Source organism: Dermacentor silvarum, chromosome 9 (genome assembly GCF_013339745.2).
Source record: "Dermacentor silvarum isolate Dsil-2018 chromosome 9, BIME_Dsil_1.4, whole genome shotgun sequence".
Taxonomy (NCBI): Eukaryota; Metazoa; Arthropoda; class Arachnida; order Ixodida; family Ixodidae; genus Dermacentor; species Dermacentor silvarum.
Window position 1 is genome coordinate 166,494,529 of NC_051162.1, and position 19,428 is coordinate 166,513,956.

At 49.2% G+C, this 19,428-nt stretch overlaps 1 protein-coding gene across 5 annotated transcripts in view; it reads right to left on the bottom strand.

Annotated features, from left to right (window-relative positions):
• Positions 1-19,428, bottom strand: part of LOC125940374 (uncharacterized) — a 101,480-nt gene that overhangs the window by 18,787 nt on the left and 63,265 nt on the right. For 4 of the 5 annotated variants that reach the window (XM_049656459.1, XM_049656462.1, XM_049656461.1 and 1 more), the window contains exon 9: positions 12,749-12,816. The exons of the other annotated variant lie outside the window; for it this stretch is intronic. In XM_049656459.1, the coding sequence (XP_049512416.1) occupies positions 12,749-12,816 (68 nt within the window). The remainder of the gene's footprint in view (positions 1-12,748; positions 12,817-19,428) is intronic. 5 annotated transcript variants of the gene reach the window in all.

Genomic DNA, 19,428 nt, shown 5'->3' on the forward strand with positions numbered 1-19,428 from the left:
TCGGCCTTCTCGACACGTCTACCATTGCACAACAACAACGTGACGACCCTGAGTTGCTTGGTCTGATTAATTTCTTGGACGGACGAACTCAGACAGCACCTAAAGCTTTCGCAAGGGGATTACCATCGTTTTGTTTAAGGAACAAAGTTCTATACAAAATGAACTTTTCATCGAGCGGATCAAGCTATTTGCTCGTCGTTCCTACTGGTCTTCGTAGGGAAGTACTGGAAGCATGCCACAACGAGGTCACTTCTGGGCATCTAGGATACACGCGAACACTGAACAGAGTGCGACAAAGATATTATTGGCCAGGACTACCCGTTGCCGTGAAACATCACGTTCGGACCTGCTTAGATTGTCAGCGGCGCAAGTCACCTCCAACGAAACCAGCCGGTTTGCTACAACCCATCCAAGTACCGCAAACGCCATTTAACCAGATCGGAATGGACCTCCTGGGTCCACTTCCTACCTCTACTACTGGTAACCGCTGGGTTATTGTAGCAACTGACTATCTTACTCGCTACGCCGAAACAAAAGCTATCCAGAGAGGCACAGCAGCAGAGGTGGCCCGATTTTTCATAGAGAATGTTGTGCTGAGACATGGCGCACCAACCATCGTCATAACAGACCGAGGCACCGCATTCACAGCCGCGCTTTTAGATCACGTCCTGATGCTCAGTGGCACAACTCATCGAAAGACAACAGCCTACCATCCACAAACAAATGGACTAACAGAGCGTCTGAACAAAACACTCGAAGACATGCTTTCCATGTACGTGAATATAGAGCACAAAGATTGGGACGAGATTCTGCCTTATATCACGTTTGCTTATAACACGGCTAAACAAGAAACTACACGGATGACTCCATTCAGCCTTGTCCACGGACGCGAAGTAAGGACGATGCTCGACGCCATGCTACCACACGAACCTGACGACATTGACATGGATGCCGAAGCGTTTACGCAACGTGCAGAAGAAGCCAGGCAGCTCGCACGCGTGCGAATACACCTGCAGCAAGAATACGATGCAGGTCGCTATAATGCCCGTCATAGGCCTGTAACGTACGACACCGGTGACAGAGTATGGGTCTGGACGCCTATACGAAAACGGGGACTATCCGAGAAGCTGCTGAGGCGATATTTCGGACCCTATAAAGTGCTCCGTCGGCTAAGTGACGTCACATACGAGGTCGTTCCAGATAGCCCTTACTGCACAAGGCGCCGCCAACACCGTTCTGAACTTGTGCACGTAGTGCGCATGAAGCCCTACGTCAGCGAGTGACTGTACGAGGGACTTTAGTTCTCACCAAGCGAACTTAATGTTTAGCATCGGGGCGATGCTCTTTTCGAGGGAGAGCAAATGACGCGTGCTCTATGTAGAAATTTAGACTACGATGACGATATGTGCTTTAACGTGCTCCGTGTAGTGGGACAGGGGGAACTTGAAGACAAAGAAGACGTCTGTTGTTCTGGTGGTCTTTTTGAACAAGCTGTTCTGCTGCCGTCTTGCTCCGCCGTTGTTGTCTCTTGTTCGCGTTGAATCGCGACAATATGTAAATTGACTATACCAATTTTCACTACAGCAGACCCACCATAGTCACAGCTTCGCTGGCTCGTATCTTCACAATAGTGAAAGGGCTCTGAATTTTTTCATTCACGCTGTACTTTTATTCAGCTTTTGTCATCGTCCGACTCGCATAGGCGACGACGTATTTGGTGTAGCCGGGTTTTCATTGCGGGTGGTCGGCGCGAAGACCTTCCCGGCTGGCGTGTGTATGTACTTTGGTTGCGGCCGTCGCGTCGAAATGGAGAAGAATAGGTGGAGAGATAAGAAGACGATGCACCGTAGCAAACGCAACGTCGCATGCAGGGGACCAGGAGGAGAGGTCCGCGCCACCGTGTAGGAGTTGGGTCAAAGGTGACGTGATCGATGGAAAATGTCGATAAAAGCGACGGAAATATGAGTATAGGCCCACAAAACTGAGAAAATCTTTGACGTTAGTAGGCTTCGGGAACTCGGTGACTGCACGAAGTTTTGCAGGGTTGGGTAGAAAACCGTGGTTGCACACGAGATCACCTATGATGGTCAGCTCCCGCACGGCAAAGCAGCATATTTTAAAGTGGAATGGCAGGCCAGAGTTGGCTAGGCACGTGAAAAAATGTCTAAGGCGAAACAGGTAGGTAAGAAAATCAGGCGAGAAAACCATGACATCGTCTAGGAAACATAGATGTATATACCGCTTGAGGCCATGCAACGTATTTTCCACGAGCATTTCAAACGTCGAAGGTGCGTTGCAAAGTCAAGAGGGCCTCACGTCGTATTCGTTTAAGCCGTCAGGTGTAATACATACAGTTTTCTGGCAATTGGCTTCAGCCATCGGGACCAGCCATTAGGCAGAACGCAAGTCGAGGGGCGAAAAGAAATCTGCTTCAAAGGATAGACGTATTTGCACGTTATCTTATTTAATCGAAGGTAATCAATGTAAAAGCAAAGAGACCCGTCCTTCTAACTAACGAGAACGAGAGCAGATGCCCCGGGCCTGTGCGTGTGTTGAATCGAAACATCGAAAGAATTTGTGAAGTGTTTTAGAAGCTGAAGAAGCTGGGAGTGTTCGTCAGGGGTTAGTTTACCGGCGATGGAACTCGAGAACATGTCACTCAACGACTCTTCAAGCGTTGAAAGGACATGTGATTCGTAGGAGTCATTATAGCAAGATTCGTCTGGCACGTTAAAAAAGAACGAAGCGTCAAGGTGTTAAACGCGGCCGAAACGTTCACCGACAAGCAACATAACAGACGCAGGAGGGCGATTCTACCCAAAACTGTTGCTGAGGCCGGCGGCTATGTCAAGTGTTGCAACAGGCAGCGGAACGGCTTTGTGACTCATGAAGATGCCAGACGGTGTGAAGAAGACCGTAGCATTGGTGACAGCATCGCAGAAGACTGGGACAAGGGCAAAAGAGCCAGGCGCAATGCCGGTGTGCTCGCGCGGGTCCATTTTAGGCGGCCGATCAAGAGCTTCGTGGGATGGTGCGTCACACAGCAGCGGCGAAAATTCAACTTTAGCGCGTGCTCAGGCGGTGACAGAATTATGATTGGACAGGAAATCCGGCGCCAGGATGATATCAGGTGAGCAGGTAGAAAGCACGAACAAAAATTAAGCAAGTGTCACGTTTGTAAAACGTGAAGGCGAAAGCCTGATTGCACACTTGGCACATTTCGTCACGACTAAGATGGGTTTATGAAGAATTGGGGAAACTGGGGGGTCCATCGGAGCGCCTGCCAGAACTCGCCGAAATCGCCGCACTTAATTGTAGTGGGTCAGTGCCGTCAGCGCCTTCGAAGCGGGAGGGTCAGTATGGGAATCCTTGCATAATGAGCGGCATCGGAGCCAGCGGTTGAAGAAGACGACGACGAACGCGCGAGCTGTGGAACGTGCGCGTCTCTGTGACTGCGTGACGTGTTCAATCAGCACGCACTATGCACACCCTTAGTGAGCCAAAACCGACAGGTTGTTCTCCGACAGCAACTGCGTATTTCGTGACCGGGTGCATAGGGAACCCACCATCGTGGCTCAGTCTCGCGCGCGCAGGCGAGTCTATAGGCATCGCACAGGCAACGTTAAACTTCAATGAACTGTGATAAGAAGTGTGCGGGGCTGGTTCAAGCAGTTTTGGAAAAGCAGTAGTTGTTGGTGACATCAAAATTGTCCTGAATGCAAATACTTAGGCTCCTCGTGAATGTATGTCGGAAGTGATAACTATTGGTTATCGAAGTCTTGTCGATTGTGCTACTGCGATTACTGCTTCTTCCAAAGCTGTGATTGATGTGTGCTTCTCAAGCTAGAGGTCCTGGAAGGTAGCTTCCGGTGCACTCCCAGTGAGTGCAACTGACCACTTACGTATATTTCATCTTATATCTAGTTGAGAAGGACATCTATTGCATGCCGAACACAAATTTCCAAAAAATATGTTCATGCAATAAATAAAGCTAAGAACGTTCTATTTCAAATAGGCTGGTTTGAAGTACTTGCAGAAACACAAGATATGGGGGGCCTTCTTAGTTTACGTAACAAAAATAACACAATTCTATTAGAATATGTTTCCTCTTTATCAGTGGAAAAAGATTAGGAAGACTATAAAGCCGTGGTTGCGTAACGATATATGTATAATATTATTCACTGAAAAAAAAACATTGTTTATTGATTTCTTATAAACTCAAGATCCTGATAATTGCAAAGCATTTGCAAAATTGGGTCACGAAAATAGGAAAGCTAAGCAGGCATACTATAATGAGAAATTGGAAAACATCCACAGGCCTCATAAACTCAAGGAAGATCATGAGGAGTTAAATAACGCCTGGGATAATCATAGGAATGTTTGCGCAATAAAAACAAATAGTGTAGCGTTTTCAGTAAAAGAATTATCGGGTTAATAAAAAAAACACTTTCTAACACGTGGAAACCAACCAAATGCTTCCACAAACAGTGAAGCCACAACTCATATTACGTGAAACACTTGGCATCCTCTGACAACTGCCCCGAGTGGCACGCAACGCCTCTGGCAAGATCGACATCGGCAGCGACGACGAAGGTGGCACTATCATCAAAAGTCGTCTGGGTACCAGCGCATGCAAGAAACCCGATAACAATGCCGCCCACCAACAAGCTCGAGGACTCGTACGCCGAGCGGTGGGCCAGAACGCGGACCTCGACAGAATTGCTGACTAAGCACTCCTCAGCTTTCACGACATCACGCAGCACTACAAACTAACAAGGCAAACCAAACCATCCCCGCATCGGAAACTAACAAAACACACAGAAAAAAGCCGGCAGATGCCATGCCCTGTTGGAATAGATGTTATGCCAAGCCCTGTGCGGGGACCCAACCAAGTTAACGAAATGACCATGATCATGAGAGCACCAAGACGTTGGCCGCTGCTTCATGACCTACATGACACGCATGTCATGACATTGATGTCATGAGTCCTCAGGAGTCCCTTTAGCTATGCTTAAGGAGCCTTAGGGAAGGATTTAGTCATGAGTATGATTTAGACCATTAACCTTTAGCCGTTTCTTCAACTAGTACCATATCCGAACCCATTCCATTGGATTTTGAGTGTTAATCTTTTTTCGCTGACTCATTGTCATTTTTTAAAGTCATGCTCATGACTATGACTTCTATCACCATCCCTAAGTGTTTCCTTCACTTTGTACCCACGCCGTACCCATTTCAGTGACTTTTGAATGTTCATCTTTTTTCGCTGATTCACTGTCATTTTTGCTGAGTCATGCTTATGAGTGACTTCTGCCACCATTTAGAGTTTGCTCCAATGAATGCCCATGTCCAAACCCATTTTAGCGGTTTTTTGAGTTAATCTTTTTTCGCTGAATCATTGTCATTTGCTCAGTCATTCTCACGACTGTGATTTCTCTCATCATCTTTCAGTGTTTCCTTCACTTAGTAGCCACGTCCGAATACATTTCAGTGGTGTTTGAGCGTTATTCTTATTTTGCTGGGTCATTGTCGTTTTAGGCGCTTGGTTCGTTACCTACATGGCACACATGTCTATCACATTCATGTTACATGACGCACATGTCATGAGATTCATGTCATGACCTATCAATTATATTCGTCATACACTCTTGCCATACCATGCCAATTTTGGTACATACCAATTTAAAGGGCCCCTAATCCACCCAGAGGTCGAAATTTAGTTGTGGTGTTGGCGTTGTGCACTGGTCTACAACGAACACGTAGCCGCCAGAATTTTTCGAAATGGTGCCGTAATAGCGGAGTCACACGCGTTTGATGATCGAAACACGGCCCTCGCTCGTTTCGCTCTTTCCTGCGCTTCTCTCCTCGTCGGCTGTTCTCACCTCCTCGCCGAGCGCTCCTCCAAATGTCACGTGACATTCCTCGTAGCCAACGCGCTTCTCAAAACGCTGTCCACTTCCGGTTAAAGCACGTCCGCGCTATCGGAAAATATACCGACGGCGAACTGCTCACCGTGAATGGCAAACGTGTGCGGCGAGTTACCGTGCCGGTAACGTGGACGGGCGTTAGCCGCGACTCAGCGCTTCTCGGCTACCCGCTGTTGCTTCCGTGCCGGCCCGTGCTCATGCGTAGCGTGCCGCTATGGACCCTGTCTTGCGCGCATGCCTAGAAAGGCCAACACTGTCGCACTCTGTCCGCGCAGGTAATCAGACCGCTAAGCACGACTGTGTTGGAACGCGAGCGGTTTGGCACTTGCGTTGTGGGTTGTAATTACCAATTTGCAAGCGCGCACAAGCGAGCAACACGGCGAGGAAGAGCAGGGAGCGCGCGTACCTGCTAGCAGATTAACCGGAAGTCGTAGGTTCTTGCTTGACCAATCGTCATTGTCGGCCCGGTTGACATCACCAGATGCACCCTGGTGACAACGTGACGACCGCTTGGGATACCGGAAAGGCCAGGAGAGGAGGACGGCATCGTTTTTTTTATTTTGTGGAGCGCCCGCGGCGCGTAGAGCTGCAGCGTTTGGCATCGTTGATAGTGACGGCATTCTGAACTCGATGCGCGTGTTTACTTGAAATGTTCAAAAAATATCTGACGTGGTTTAGGGGCCCTTTAATGAAACAACCACTAGAGCACCAAAACGTAGGTGGCTGTTTCATGACCTACATGACACGCATGTCATGACATTCATGTCATGGCCCATCATTTATGTTCGTCATACACTCTTCTCATACTATGCCAATTTTGGTGCATACCCAGTGAACGAAATGACCATCAGGGCACCAAGACGTAGGTGGCTAGATATATAGATACTGTTAAAGTGGCATATGTTCGGTAATGATCTGCTCCGCATTGAAAAAAGTCATAGGCCTGCGCGGCACACGCAGCACAATCACACCCTAAGCTGGTGGAGCGGCTCAAAAGTAGCTGCAATGTCGGCACCAAGCATACCAGGGTCTTCGCGAGAAAGTCTCTTCGCCTCGTTTTGACGAGAACGATCTCAACTGTCCGCCCGGCGTCGATGGCGAGCTGCGCACGATGCGTTTGCAGGCACGTTAACTAGATGACGCCACCATACTGTCGGAGACTGGGGATCACGTTTTTTTTTTTTGCGCGCCTCGTTTGAATGGCATCTCGTCGTCTGTGCCTTAACTAGATGGCGCCACCATACTGGCGGAGGCTCGTGTCGTCTGCGTCTGCGTTTATAGGGGTTTTTTTCGCTATCACAAGCGCTTGCGTGGCTCAGTGGTAAAGTATCCGACTCGCGGGCAGCGGTCGATCCCGGCGAAGACCGCGTACTTTTTTCGCATTTCCAGCGATAGCGGTTACACGGCAGGGGCGGCGGCATCATCGCGACTCGTAAAGGCTATTGGAATGAGCCCATAACAGCTTACACTGTAAAATGTGGCAGTTTCGGACTAGCGGCGCGAAGACTATAGGCAAACAGCGAAGCTTAGGGTCCCACAAAGCTTATTCTTGGTTCGACTAATTTTTGGCGTGCTTATGCTTCGAGACTCGGCCAAGTTTTCTGCGAGGTCACGCTTTGACCCTCCGCCAAGTTATGCGTGGTTATGGTGGATCTTGTTCATGCTCACCAGCCGCTTGAAATTATCCAGGACGCGCAGGATCGGATCGTTTTGGCGACGGTTCTGGTTGCTCAAACGGCTTTGCTACCTATCGCTGGCTCGAAACTCAAAATCTTCTTCCATTCGCTGTTTAGTCGCTGCTTCGGCGGCACGACACTCTGGATCAGCCCAATGTTCTCACTCGCTCTCGAGTAGTGAGGCGTCGTCTTTCGCGCTGCGCTTCCTCTTCCTCCGGAGTGACGATCGTCTTGGGTCGCCCCATTCTCTGCACAGCAACACTCACGCGGCGGCGACGCGGGAGCCACATATATATACTCCGCGGTCACTGACGTCACTGCTTAACTCCGCCTCTGGAAAACTGTGGCGACCAATCCGCACGGCCTGATGACATCATGGCTAGGCAGGTGAAGCAATGCAGGGCACGCGCGTGGCGTGGTGACGTCATTGCTAGGCAGATGAAGCGATGCGGCGCACGCGATGACGTTGTGGCCTAACTCCACAGCTGTCGCGAGGCTCGGTGCAGCTGGTTCTCGGCATTGCTAGGCGACGCACGTAACACAGTCCCACGGTGAGGTTTTTCGGCGTACGATCTACGGAATAACCTCCGGCTTAAACAGCTTGGCTGTTAAAACTTGGCGAAGACTTCAAAACCCACTCATTCCCTTCTCCGTATATCTATAGACACGTCTACCCAGCCCGTCTCCACAACAACATGTACCCTCTGGAAGACACGGACCGCCACCCTGGTCACATCATCTGGGGATGGAGCAAGGACCCTCTCCCACCAGCGGACCTACGACAGTCACCGTCGAGTGAACCGTGGGAAAGAAACCTAACTCCTACAAGCCTGGACGCCGATTTCCGGGCCATCAAACGCGCTGAAGAGGTGGTGACCAGGCAGAGTCTGACAGCCATCTGCTCGTAGGAAACCGACGTTTTTCAGACATAAAGTTTTCGTTACTACTAACACCTTTATTTTTCGTCTTTGTCATCGAATTAAGGTGTGAATTTCAACGCCTTATTTTAATTATTTCATGTGCAGATATGAAGTATCATCATTAGGGTGTATAAAGTCAAAGATTTCTGGCATGATAATGTAGGATTCTCGCATTACATAAACGGGATTACGCGTTTTGCACATTGTCACAAAAGAGCGCATAATCTAAGTGCACACAGCGTGTCACGCATGCCAGTGAAAGAAGCACGCCGGCCCCGCGGCTGCACGGACAGAGGGAGAGAGCATACGCCGCAGACAGCCGACGCGACCAACGGAGTCTAGAAGCTTCGACAAGATACGCGAAGGCAACGGTAATGAGAGAGAGAGAGCGGCCCGAAACACTCTCTCACTCTGCGAGTCGAGATAGAGAGGGAGCACTACAGCCTGAGCGTGCACCTACAGATGCGTCACCACACTCCTCGACAACACTCCGACGCAAGAATTGACTAGAAGATTCTCAGGTTTTCTGAATGCTACAGGATCACAACTGCGACGGAAGGTTCCAAAACCACTGGCGAAGGCAATAAAAGCGGCGTGCGGGAATGGGAAGAGGGATCAGACCGCACCAGTGAAGAGATGTGACGTGAAGATTGACCGTCTGCGGAAGGAGCGGATTCCCCGGCTGGCTAACCGACGAGTTCATCGAGCGTCTGTATTTCTGGAAGAAGTTCCTTCTTCGCGATTTGCCTCGAGCTACGCCGAGAACGTTCGGGTGAATACGATCGACGGGTGAATACGATGGGACACGTTGTGTTCCTGGTCATTCTGTACTTTACGTGTTAGACTCTTAGTGCTTGTAAAATATTTTTCAGTGTTTTGTTAATACCATCTGAATTCTATTGTGATTTGTCTAGCTGAAGTGTGCGCGTGTGTATGAAACTGCCTTGTTTCAAGAATATATTTTGCTTTGTTTTGACATCTCTGGGCTCTGACGCGTTCTTTGGACCACAACCAGTGTTCGTTGGCGCACCACAGGGCCCCTTATTAATTTTCTTTGCTTTCGTGGGGTTATTTTCGGAAGCTGATAAGTCGGCTTTGGAATTTGGCCCGGCGTTGGCGCCTCGTTCACGGGGTGTGTGACACTTATATAGTAATCTGCGTCCCCATCATCAGCCTATTATTGCGATATCAACTATATAGACACTCCAAGCGGATTTCTGCCGGCGTCGTCGCCGTGAGGTTCCGTATAAAGTCTGAGGGCGATAAAATCGTCGCCGCGTGCCACATGATGTATGTGCGAGCGAAAGTACGCGAGGGACGTGCGCTTTCACGGAGAGTGAACGCGACCGTCGCGCGAAACGCCATGGAAGATTGAAAGGGGGGGGGGGGGGCGACGTTGCGCTGCTGCACCAACTGTGTAGCTTGCGACCGGGCGCAAGGGGAACTGGCGACTCAATCTCGAAGGGGAAATGATGAAAGCGGGAAGGCAAGGCGTGCGGGAAGGGGTGCGGCTTATACTCTACCAGCAATGGTGTACTTGTACTTTGTGCAGCTGCGGGCGGTCATGTGCACCATATCTTGAAAGCTATCTGCATACAGCTCCCACCTTTGTACGTGCTGTACTTTCGCCGCTCAGTTTCCGTTGAAGCGATAGACAGCACGAACCTTCGCTCGCTGCAGGCGCGCTTGCTCACGCCAGCGTTTTGACCGCGGTAGTCTGCGGTCGACGAGTGTATGCTGTTGATGTTTGCTTGTGCGCGCTGACACCATGCTTGTTACTTAAGTTAGTAAGCGAATGTGTCCAAGTTTATACAGTCGATAAATATACACTCCTTACTCCGTATAGCTCTCTACTAATTTGATATCGCCATTGATGCTTCGCTTTTCGGGCTCAACTGCGACTTTCTTAATGTCTACAAGAGCAAGAAGGCCCCTCCCAATGATGATGAATTATTTCTGTCTTACGATAGCTGATCCCAACTTGACACTGTAAGTTTCCTCATTTCATCCTCCCAGCTAAAGTCTTGCCGTCTTTGACTGCGTTTCCCTTCCCTTGTCGCATAGCTAGTAACTCAATTTTTTTTTCTCTTAATGTCAACTAGAATATTTTCTATCCCTGTTTGCTCTCGGGCCCACACCACTCTCTGGCTTTCTCTTAAAGTATTTGCAGACATAGCATTCGCAAAATATTTTGTTTTCTCCTTCTTCACTTCATGCTGGAGAGAGATAACTGAACAGAGCATGGTCACTCATGTCAATAAGCCTTTTAATGGGTTCCTTTCTCTGCGACAGCCTTCCCCCGTAGTTCTCGCTGTTTCTCTTTGCAGGCGTCCGAGGTATCCAGATCCGTCTATTATTTGCTGATCCATACATTTAATTCTTGGAATTCACGTTCGCAAGCATGAGCGTCGGATCGCCATGGTTGTGCTGACTGACACGCTCGTAGTAGTTCATATAACATTCAACGTCAACGGCATCTGTACCGCGGAATGCCTCGGGTCGCGAGGGTGCGAAAGGACAATCCTTCATGTTGCCGTTGCTGTTGATGCAGCACTCGCCGAATCGTCCGCAGTCGCGGGAACACCGAAGCGACGACCACCGTGTAGCTCCGTGCTCGGGTGCGTGGTAACCCGCAATCGTAGCCAAATTGATACGGGTATTACGCGTGCGTAAAACAAATGGAAGTGAGTAATTAATAACTTAATACAACGTAATACGAGAGCAAAGCGGCCCGCCGGCTAGTGCGCCGCCTCTTCACCACATTGTATTCTTCCCACTGAGGCTACGTTCACACTCGGGAAGCGGCAAGCGGGCGGAAAGGCCAAAGCGGCCGGAAAATCTTTTCCGCGCATGTTCAAGTTGTTCACATTTGTTTTGCTATCGCCGCTGCCACCGCTGCCGCTTTCGCCCACATCCATCTAGTCTGCGTACGTTTGTCGGCGTGGTGGCGCTCATTATCGCACCATTTCGAGCGGTATGTTCATTCATTGTCCCACCCGTCATCAAAAGTGTTCATTTCGCGCAACTTTGCGTGTCATCTGCGACCTTCGGTAAATTCCTCGTAGCCGTTCCGTAATTCTCCTCGTACGGGCACGGTAGCGCTGAGTCAAAGGTTGGTGCCTAGGCGCGATTATATTTCTTTAATAGCTTTTGCTTACAGGTTGTAATAACATTTCATCATTTCGTATTACTGCAGCGGCGCCTCCAGTACACCAAAGCTAAAACCCGGGCTGGCCCTTGTGTTGGGGCTCGCCGAAGCCTGCGCGTCCTACGTGAGACCTATGCTCCCGATCTATTGTGGCGACGAGAAAACCACCGCGCAACGAAAAAAGCGCCCTGCGACTTTTGCAACATACCGCGCCCGTGCGAGGAGAATTGCGGAGCACCAACAAGGAATCTGCCCAACTTTTTTCTGCCGCAGAAGTGGGCGAAGAAATTGTTTTTTATACTTCTACCTACTTGTTTCCTAGAAATGGACAATGAATAAACGGAAGGAGCGGACACCTCCGAAGCGGCCGTGGTGGGTTCGCCCAGCTTTGCAAAAGCGCGAGAAGTTGGGTCACCCCAAGGCTTCGTTGCTGCACCTCCGGTCGCGCGACGTTGAATACTATCGCGAGTATTGCTGACAGTACGTTTTAGTACCACTCTTGTTGTAGAGAAAGTGGTGGATCTAGATCGCGTCGAGCACCATGCATCGCAGCCTACACTTTTGGTGCCATGTACAATTTTACGACCGGATGTTTACATGCTAGTGGAGCTTCCGGTCGAGCGGAACGACTTTCCGCCGCGATTCCGCCTCGCCATGGCGAAAAAATCGGTCCGAGACCGATTTTGCTTTCCGCCTGGTTTTCCGCCCGCTTCGCCGCCTAGGCGGGCGGATTTTTAGAAGTTTTTGCCGCTTCCGCCTGCTTCGAGACCAAGTGTGAACGTAGCCTGAGAGTATGTTGTCGCCTTTATGCGCAAGCGCAGGGCAACAATATGCATGATCAAAATGTTCGTCGCATGAAAAGCACTCCTAAAGCAGTGTTATTAGGTTATAACATTTTGATAATTGCAGTTATTGGGCGTTGTGCGAGTATCTTTTTGGAACCTACATTTGACTCTAAGATGTTTGTGAGCGTTATATACTGCCTCCGATACAACTTCAATAGCCGTCAGTTGTAAAGAATAAAAAGTAAAGAAATTAAAGCGACTAAAACAAATGGTTAGAAAAAGATTCAGCTCTCACTGGTGTTATTTATTTGGATGACGGACCTTCCATTTAAACGACCCACGCTCAAATAAAGTAGATGTCTCCTGAAACAGAAAATGAATAGGGAATGTCATATTTTGTCACATTTACGATATCTTATTCAAAATAATTGATATCGAGCAAAGAGAACGTACGAAGTGCGCATACGGTATTTCCATCTACGAGCTATGGAACTATGTACGAAACAATAATCTTTTGGTCATGCCTTTGGAGTACAATATCGCTTGCGTTTGAAACATCGATTGTGCTTAATCTCGCCGCTCCTCTATTTGGCAAGTTGGCAAACTGTGCACGTCGCAATAATTTAAAATACCCGCTTTGTTTTAATGTAAAAATTTATTTTAATGCTCTGCTCGAGGTTTTATTCCAATGGACGCCGCTTGTGTTTTACAGCGTAAGCTGTTATCGGCTCGTTCCAATAGGCGTTTCGGTTCGTGAAGGTGTTTCGGTTCGTGATAACCGCTATCGCAGGAAATGCTGAAAAAAATGTCCGGTTCCCGTCGCGATCCAACCCGGGCCCGCTGCGTGTGAGTCAGATACTATACCACTGACACACCCAAGCCCTTGGTGTCAGACAGGCGAAAAATGTCCTATAAACGCACCCCAGGCAGGCGCGCAGGCGCAGACACCGAGATGCGATTCAGACAAGGCACGCAATCAAAGCTATTCCGAGCCTCCGCCAGCATGGTGGCGCCATCTAGTTATAGTGCCTCCAAGCGCAGCGTGCCGGACATATAAGTTGCATATAGCAGTTGCATGCCGCATGTAACTGGACCTGGTTAACTCAAGCAGGCTAGGTGACTATTTGTCACCAGCCAGTTTTGAAAATTCCAATAAACAATCATGACCATCATCATAAACAACAACAACGTACCGTGTCACCGGTCAAGGGATGTGCGATGTGCGCCACGTATTCTGGATACCTCTTCGGTACACGTTATGGCGTCTCCTCGCAAGGTACGAATGGCTGCTGAAGAAGCGAATATTAGAGCTACGTACGCGGCTTTAAGCAGTCATGATCATGCTCAGCAGACTGCCGTGCAGGGAGCATTACAAGCCGCAGCTCGCCGTCGATGCCGGGCGGACCGTTCTGATCGTTCTCGTCAAAACGAGGTGAAGAGACTCAGGAGTAGCTCTCATTTCGGCACCATGGACCGTGTTGTCCATGGTGCCGAAATGAGAGCTACTCCTGAGCCGCTCCACCAGCTTACGCTGGGACTGTGCTGCGTGTTCAGCGCAGTCCTGTGACTGTTTTTATCGCCTACCCTTGCCCTGTAAAGTGCACGCATGATATTTTGTGAAGACTTCCGCTACAACCGCGGGCTATCCTATGCACCCATTATTGCGCCTCCTTGCATCGCATTTGTGACATACATTTCAGCACCCAATATTCGTGGTTCTTAATGTAATACTTCACTTGCCATAAAATGTATTTCTAGGATAAGCACGACCCAGACATCCCCAGCAGTTCGCGGCATTTATTGATAATTTGTCGCTAATCGATTAGCTACTGATTCGCTATCGATTGGCTGTCGATGACTTACTCAGCTTAAGTTGTCCTAACCATGCTTAGCTAGGCTTAGCCAGGCTCTGCTTCGCTAGTTCGCAGGGGTATGTGCCATTGCTCTTCGACCCTTTATGATAACCGCCACGATCGGCCCACATACCACTTTTTTTCTGTTATCGCGCTACAAATTACGGCTGGCTTAAACAGGCTCTGCTGTTAAAAGAAAACAGCAAAAGGGAAGAGAAGTGCGGACCTAATGAAACACAGAGCGCTATGGGGATAAAATAGCTACGAGGTGCTCCGGGGTATGTGTAAAGGTTCCAGGTCATACATTTAGAAATGAGGTTGTTTGCTTGAAGATAGACAGGGCATTAGGCAATATAATAGCAAGAGCTTGGTGGCGCAACCCACCGCTCCGTTCCAAAGGTGACGCTCATAACATCCATCCATCCGCGGCAGCAGCGGTGCCGGCCGTGCGAGGAAAAGAAAAACAAAAGAAGCTGAAAGCTCGCCTTGGTGCCTCCACGGCTGCACAGTAATGGGCAAGTAAAAGTTTCTTGCGGATAGAATTTATTCGAATTGTGCTACGTACAGCCGTGTCCACGTCTGTGTAGAGCGCGCGAGCAGATGGCCTTGCTCTGCGGGGCGACACCGTGCGGCAGTTGCGGGATCTGCCGCATTGTGCCCAGGAGCATGCAGACCTGAATTGCACGAGTGGCAACGTTGAAAAGTGCCGTTGTTTAACTGAATATGCACGCTTCCTCATGGCGCTCTCGGTATCTCCATGCCAAAAGATTAAGCGTTTTAGCTGATAACACGCGCCCGACTCTCACAACAAAATATGAGGGCTTTCTGGCAGTTCCGATTAGGCGGTGATACGAAGAACTGATAACGCCAACAGCGGTGTAAAAAGAAAACCGAGGCGTTAATTTTTGGATTCCGTATTCTGCAGCGCTTGGCGCTTATAGATAATGCGTTATTTTGTATTTTGGCTCAACAATAATAATTACAGGACGTGGCGTGATCAGCCATTGCCGAAGAAGAGAAGCTTCAGCCTACGGAGAGCGTTTCCACAAGGGGCCTTGTGGTTGAAACTTTGCCAGGCCCCGGAAACTCCGCTGGTTTTTTGTCCACGCGAATTGCAGCGCCATCCATGAGATGGATGCGGAACCAAAATCACTTTTCCTTTTTTTTTTCTTGTCAACCCTCTCTCGACTTTGTCGTTTCTCTGTCGCCTTCAACTATCGGCGGCGCGGCCCGCGCTCGTCGTCGGCCGTGCTGATAACGGCCAAAACGGCAGAATTTTTTTCTGGCCGGCCACGGCGGCCGCATTTCGATGGGGGCGAAATGAGAAAACACCCGTGTACTTAGATTTAGGTGCACGTTAAAGAACCCCAGGTGATCCAAATTTCCGGAGTCCCCCACTACGGCGTGCCTCATAATCAGAACTGGTTTTGGCACGTAAAACCCCATAATTTAATTTAATTTTTTTCTGGCATTATACGGTCAGTTTTTCGCCTTCCGCGCTAGCAGTGTGGTCCGTGTGGTAACCTACCGTTGCACGTTTGTCGGCTTTTTTTCCGCCATGTCTCGCAGCTGTCGCTGTTCGTGTGTGGTTTAGTGGTGTACGAACACATCAAAACGAAGTGAGCCATGGGACGTGAAACTCTACCGCATCCCTAAAGACAACAGGTGAGCACAGTGCTGTTTACTTCCCAGTTTTTATTTGTGATAGTAATTATGGGCAGTCGTACATGGCTGTCCGGTGGTGAGACAGCACTTGGCTGATTTGAAAACACCACAACGATGCAGTAAATCGTTATGCCAACGGGCAGTTCGTGATAAATGTAGTACCACCTGTGCGTATCGCAAGCAACACGTGTGTAGGTGTGCGCTTTGCACTCATTTCTAGCTAATTGGTCGCCATCGTTTAAAAATGCATTTCTGAGAATTAAGGTTGACATATCACAACTAGTACTCTGCCGCGACGCGAAACGAGCTCAGTTTTGTATGTTACAACTGCGATGTTATAATTTATGATCTTCACTGTTCTTCACGATGGAAGCGTTTGAAACCTATGCTGGAAGGATGGACCGTATGGGTTTGCCCAGAGACAAGGTCAACAACCGCAGAATATGCTCGGCGCACTTCACGGAGGTGGATTTTATGGACCGAGCGAGAAGCAGGCCATGAGAAGCTATTCTGGGCATTGGCCACTAGATCAATTACAACATATGTGTCTACATGTGCATACATGAAACACCATCCGTGTTTTGTTCCATTCTATAGTGTTGCACTGTCGGCTCCAATTCTGGTTTTCGCAAACGAACACAATAAAGTGAGTCCAAGAACTGTTGTGTTGTAAGCGGAATTATTTTTTAAATATAATTTGTGCACATACTGCTTGATTGTAATAATGAACTGGACTGCGTGCATGAAAACGCAAAAAGAATCCACTGCGCACAAGCACGCAGCACGACTGCACGAATGGCACGGCCGGACAGGAGAGAAGCGCGGAGCGCGCTCTCGGTCCGGCGGTGTGTCTGATAACGCCCGCGAAAAAAAAAAAATCGCGCCGCGGACAGCTAAGGAAATAAAAAAGAGTATTGCGCGTGGGCATAAGGGGAGGGGGAGGCGAGGCTTGCGAGGAGGAATAGGAAAGTCAAGAGGGAAAGGAGAAAAGAGCGGAACAACGATATCATAAAAAGAAAGAAAAAAAGTGCTATAGCGAAAGGAGGAGGGTAACAAAAATTGCGACGCTTTTCTTTCTTTTTTCTTTTTTTCGCCACCGTAGTGCCGTCATCCATCCGCTAGGGCCTAACTGAAGTGCGCCTTGGCGCTAGCGTCGACTGAGCGTCTGCTATAAAAGAACCAATGGGAGGTATAGGAAGATTCACCCCCCTGACTTTGCCTCCTTCCTGAGTTTCCTTTGTTACGCCGCTGCGGAATTCTTAGAATCCCCGTCTTTCAGTGGCTCGATCCCTTGTCGTTTTTTGGAGAAAACTGTATTATGCTCAATACCATAGCCATTAGAGCAGCAATGATCGCTTCGTTGGATCAGTTTGATATTTCTGTGCCTAATATAGACAGAGCGCATGCGATGTTGTCATTTCATTGGCCGATGACATTATCTGGGATGGGTAAAGACATACTTTTCCATATCAGGTGCCGTGACAGAATCGCACGCGTTATCACTCACGTGCGCAATTCCCTTGCCATCGCGCGTAGTAAGACGGCGCCCTCGGGTAATGCGCACAACCGGCAAAACAAGCGCGCTTACCAACATAATTTCTGGTTTAAAGCAGCGTGCGCCGATCTGCATGTCTGTTAGGCCGCGCATGCTCTTTGGCACACCTCTTCAGGCTCCGAAACTGCCGCAAGGCGTCGCCCCGCAGAGCAAGGCCGGCTGCTCGCGCGCTCTACACAGACGTGGACGCGGCTGTACGTATTCGCATGCTGTCTTGAAAACCATGATGCGTTCAAGGCATCCATCGTACTCCTTAGTAATCAGCAACTCCGCCTAACAACGACTCTATAATTTGTATGTGCCCGGGCTTGTGTATGTGTGTGCGTGCGTGTGCGGCAGCGTGTGTGTGTGCGTTTGCTCGTGTTTCGATTTTTTATGCACTCACATAAAGCTTAGATGTATAGAGTTTCCAACTCGTTGGCCCTGCAGCATTTTTTTCGTACATTTCAATTAGGAAGTATCTTTTCGCTTTTGCTCTTAACTTTATAGCAATGTAGCATGTCTAGAGCATGATGTTTTGGTAGTGTTAAATTTAATAAATTAAAAAGCTTCTATTGTCAAATTTTCGTTAAGGTGCCGGATTGGAGATTGAGATAACAGCGAGAAACAATTCTTTTGCGCCGAACGGGCACCCACTAATAGAAGTCTGACTCGGGCAGTACGATTGTGGGGATCACATGCGTCGATCTTCGAATACTCGACTCGTCCAAGGCTCCAGCATAATCACCCGTACCTTCCACAAAGTACAACACAATTCGCGTCATGCAGACAATCTCATTACACCAGGGTTGGCCGGTTTGACGAAAGCGTAAACCGTAGGAATCAGTGATAACGTTCGAGAAAGTTAGAATGTATGCCGGCGTTAAAGCTAAGGTTAATGACCTAAATCAACGCATACAACGCTTAGAAGCGATGCTAAGCAAAACAAACAACAACACACAGGCAGGGCCGCAAAGCGGAACGAAAGGCTACCAGCCCACCATTTCCATTCCTCCCCCCTCAAGAACCACCAAGCCCTCCTCGCTCCCTGGTGATGTCTCGGCAGCAGCAGGCCTGTCAAGTGTAGTCACCCTCGAAAGCATTTATGCTACGATGCAGCAGATGCTTTACCAGATGGGCGAATTGAACAATAAAGTCAAGGAGAACACACTAAGCAGTGAAGACCTTGAAAGAAGAATACGCAAGGTTGAGTTTGGCTCGCGCAAGCGGGTTGACGACAAAAACAACAACACACGCATCAAGGCGTACAGGCGCATAAACAATACGGGTGACGTCAGCGACGCCGACAACTGCGACGGCGGCGGCATGAACGTCAGCAATGGCTAACACCACACGCAGCGCCCACGAACACCTCGAGATCTGGCAGTGGAATTGTCGCTCTTTCAACAAGAAGGCAAGTTCGCTCCAGCTCTTCATCCAAAACCACCCATACCCCCCGACGTCATCTGCCTTCAAGAGGTCGGGAACCAGCCCATCAAGCTACGGGGTTACTACGTAATTAGACACGTGGGATCACCAAAGGTTGCGGTTTTAGTTCACAAAACGGTGACGGCCGTGGGACAACATTATCAACATCATGACATTAACCACGTGCTAGTGGAAGTCCTCCCGCAAAAGAGGGGTAGACGTAGCACTTTCATCTTGAATTTGTACAGTCCGCCGAGGGCTCAAAGGACGACTTCCGCAACATCATTTACGACAGCGCGAGAGCCGCTGGCTGCAACCAGCTGGTAGTGGTGGGCGATATGAACGCTAGACACACGGCTTGGGGCTACCAACATGACACGCAGAAGGGGAGGTCGCTCATCGATGCGGTTGACCAGACGGGCCTCGAATTGATAACCAACCTCCTCCAACCAAACCGTGTAGGCAACAGTGTTAGTCGGGACACTTTCCGGACCT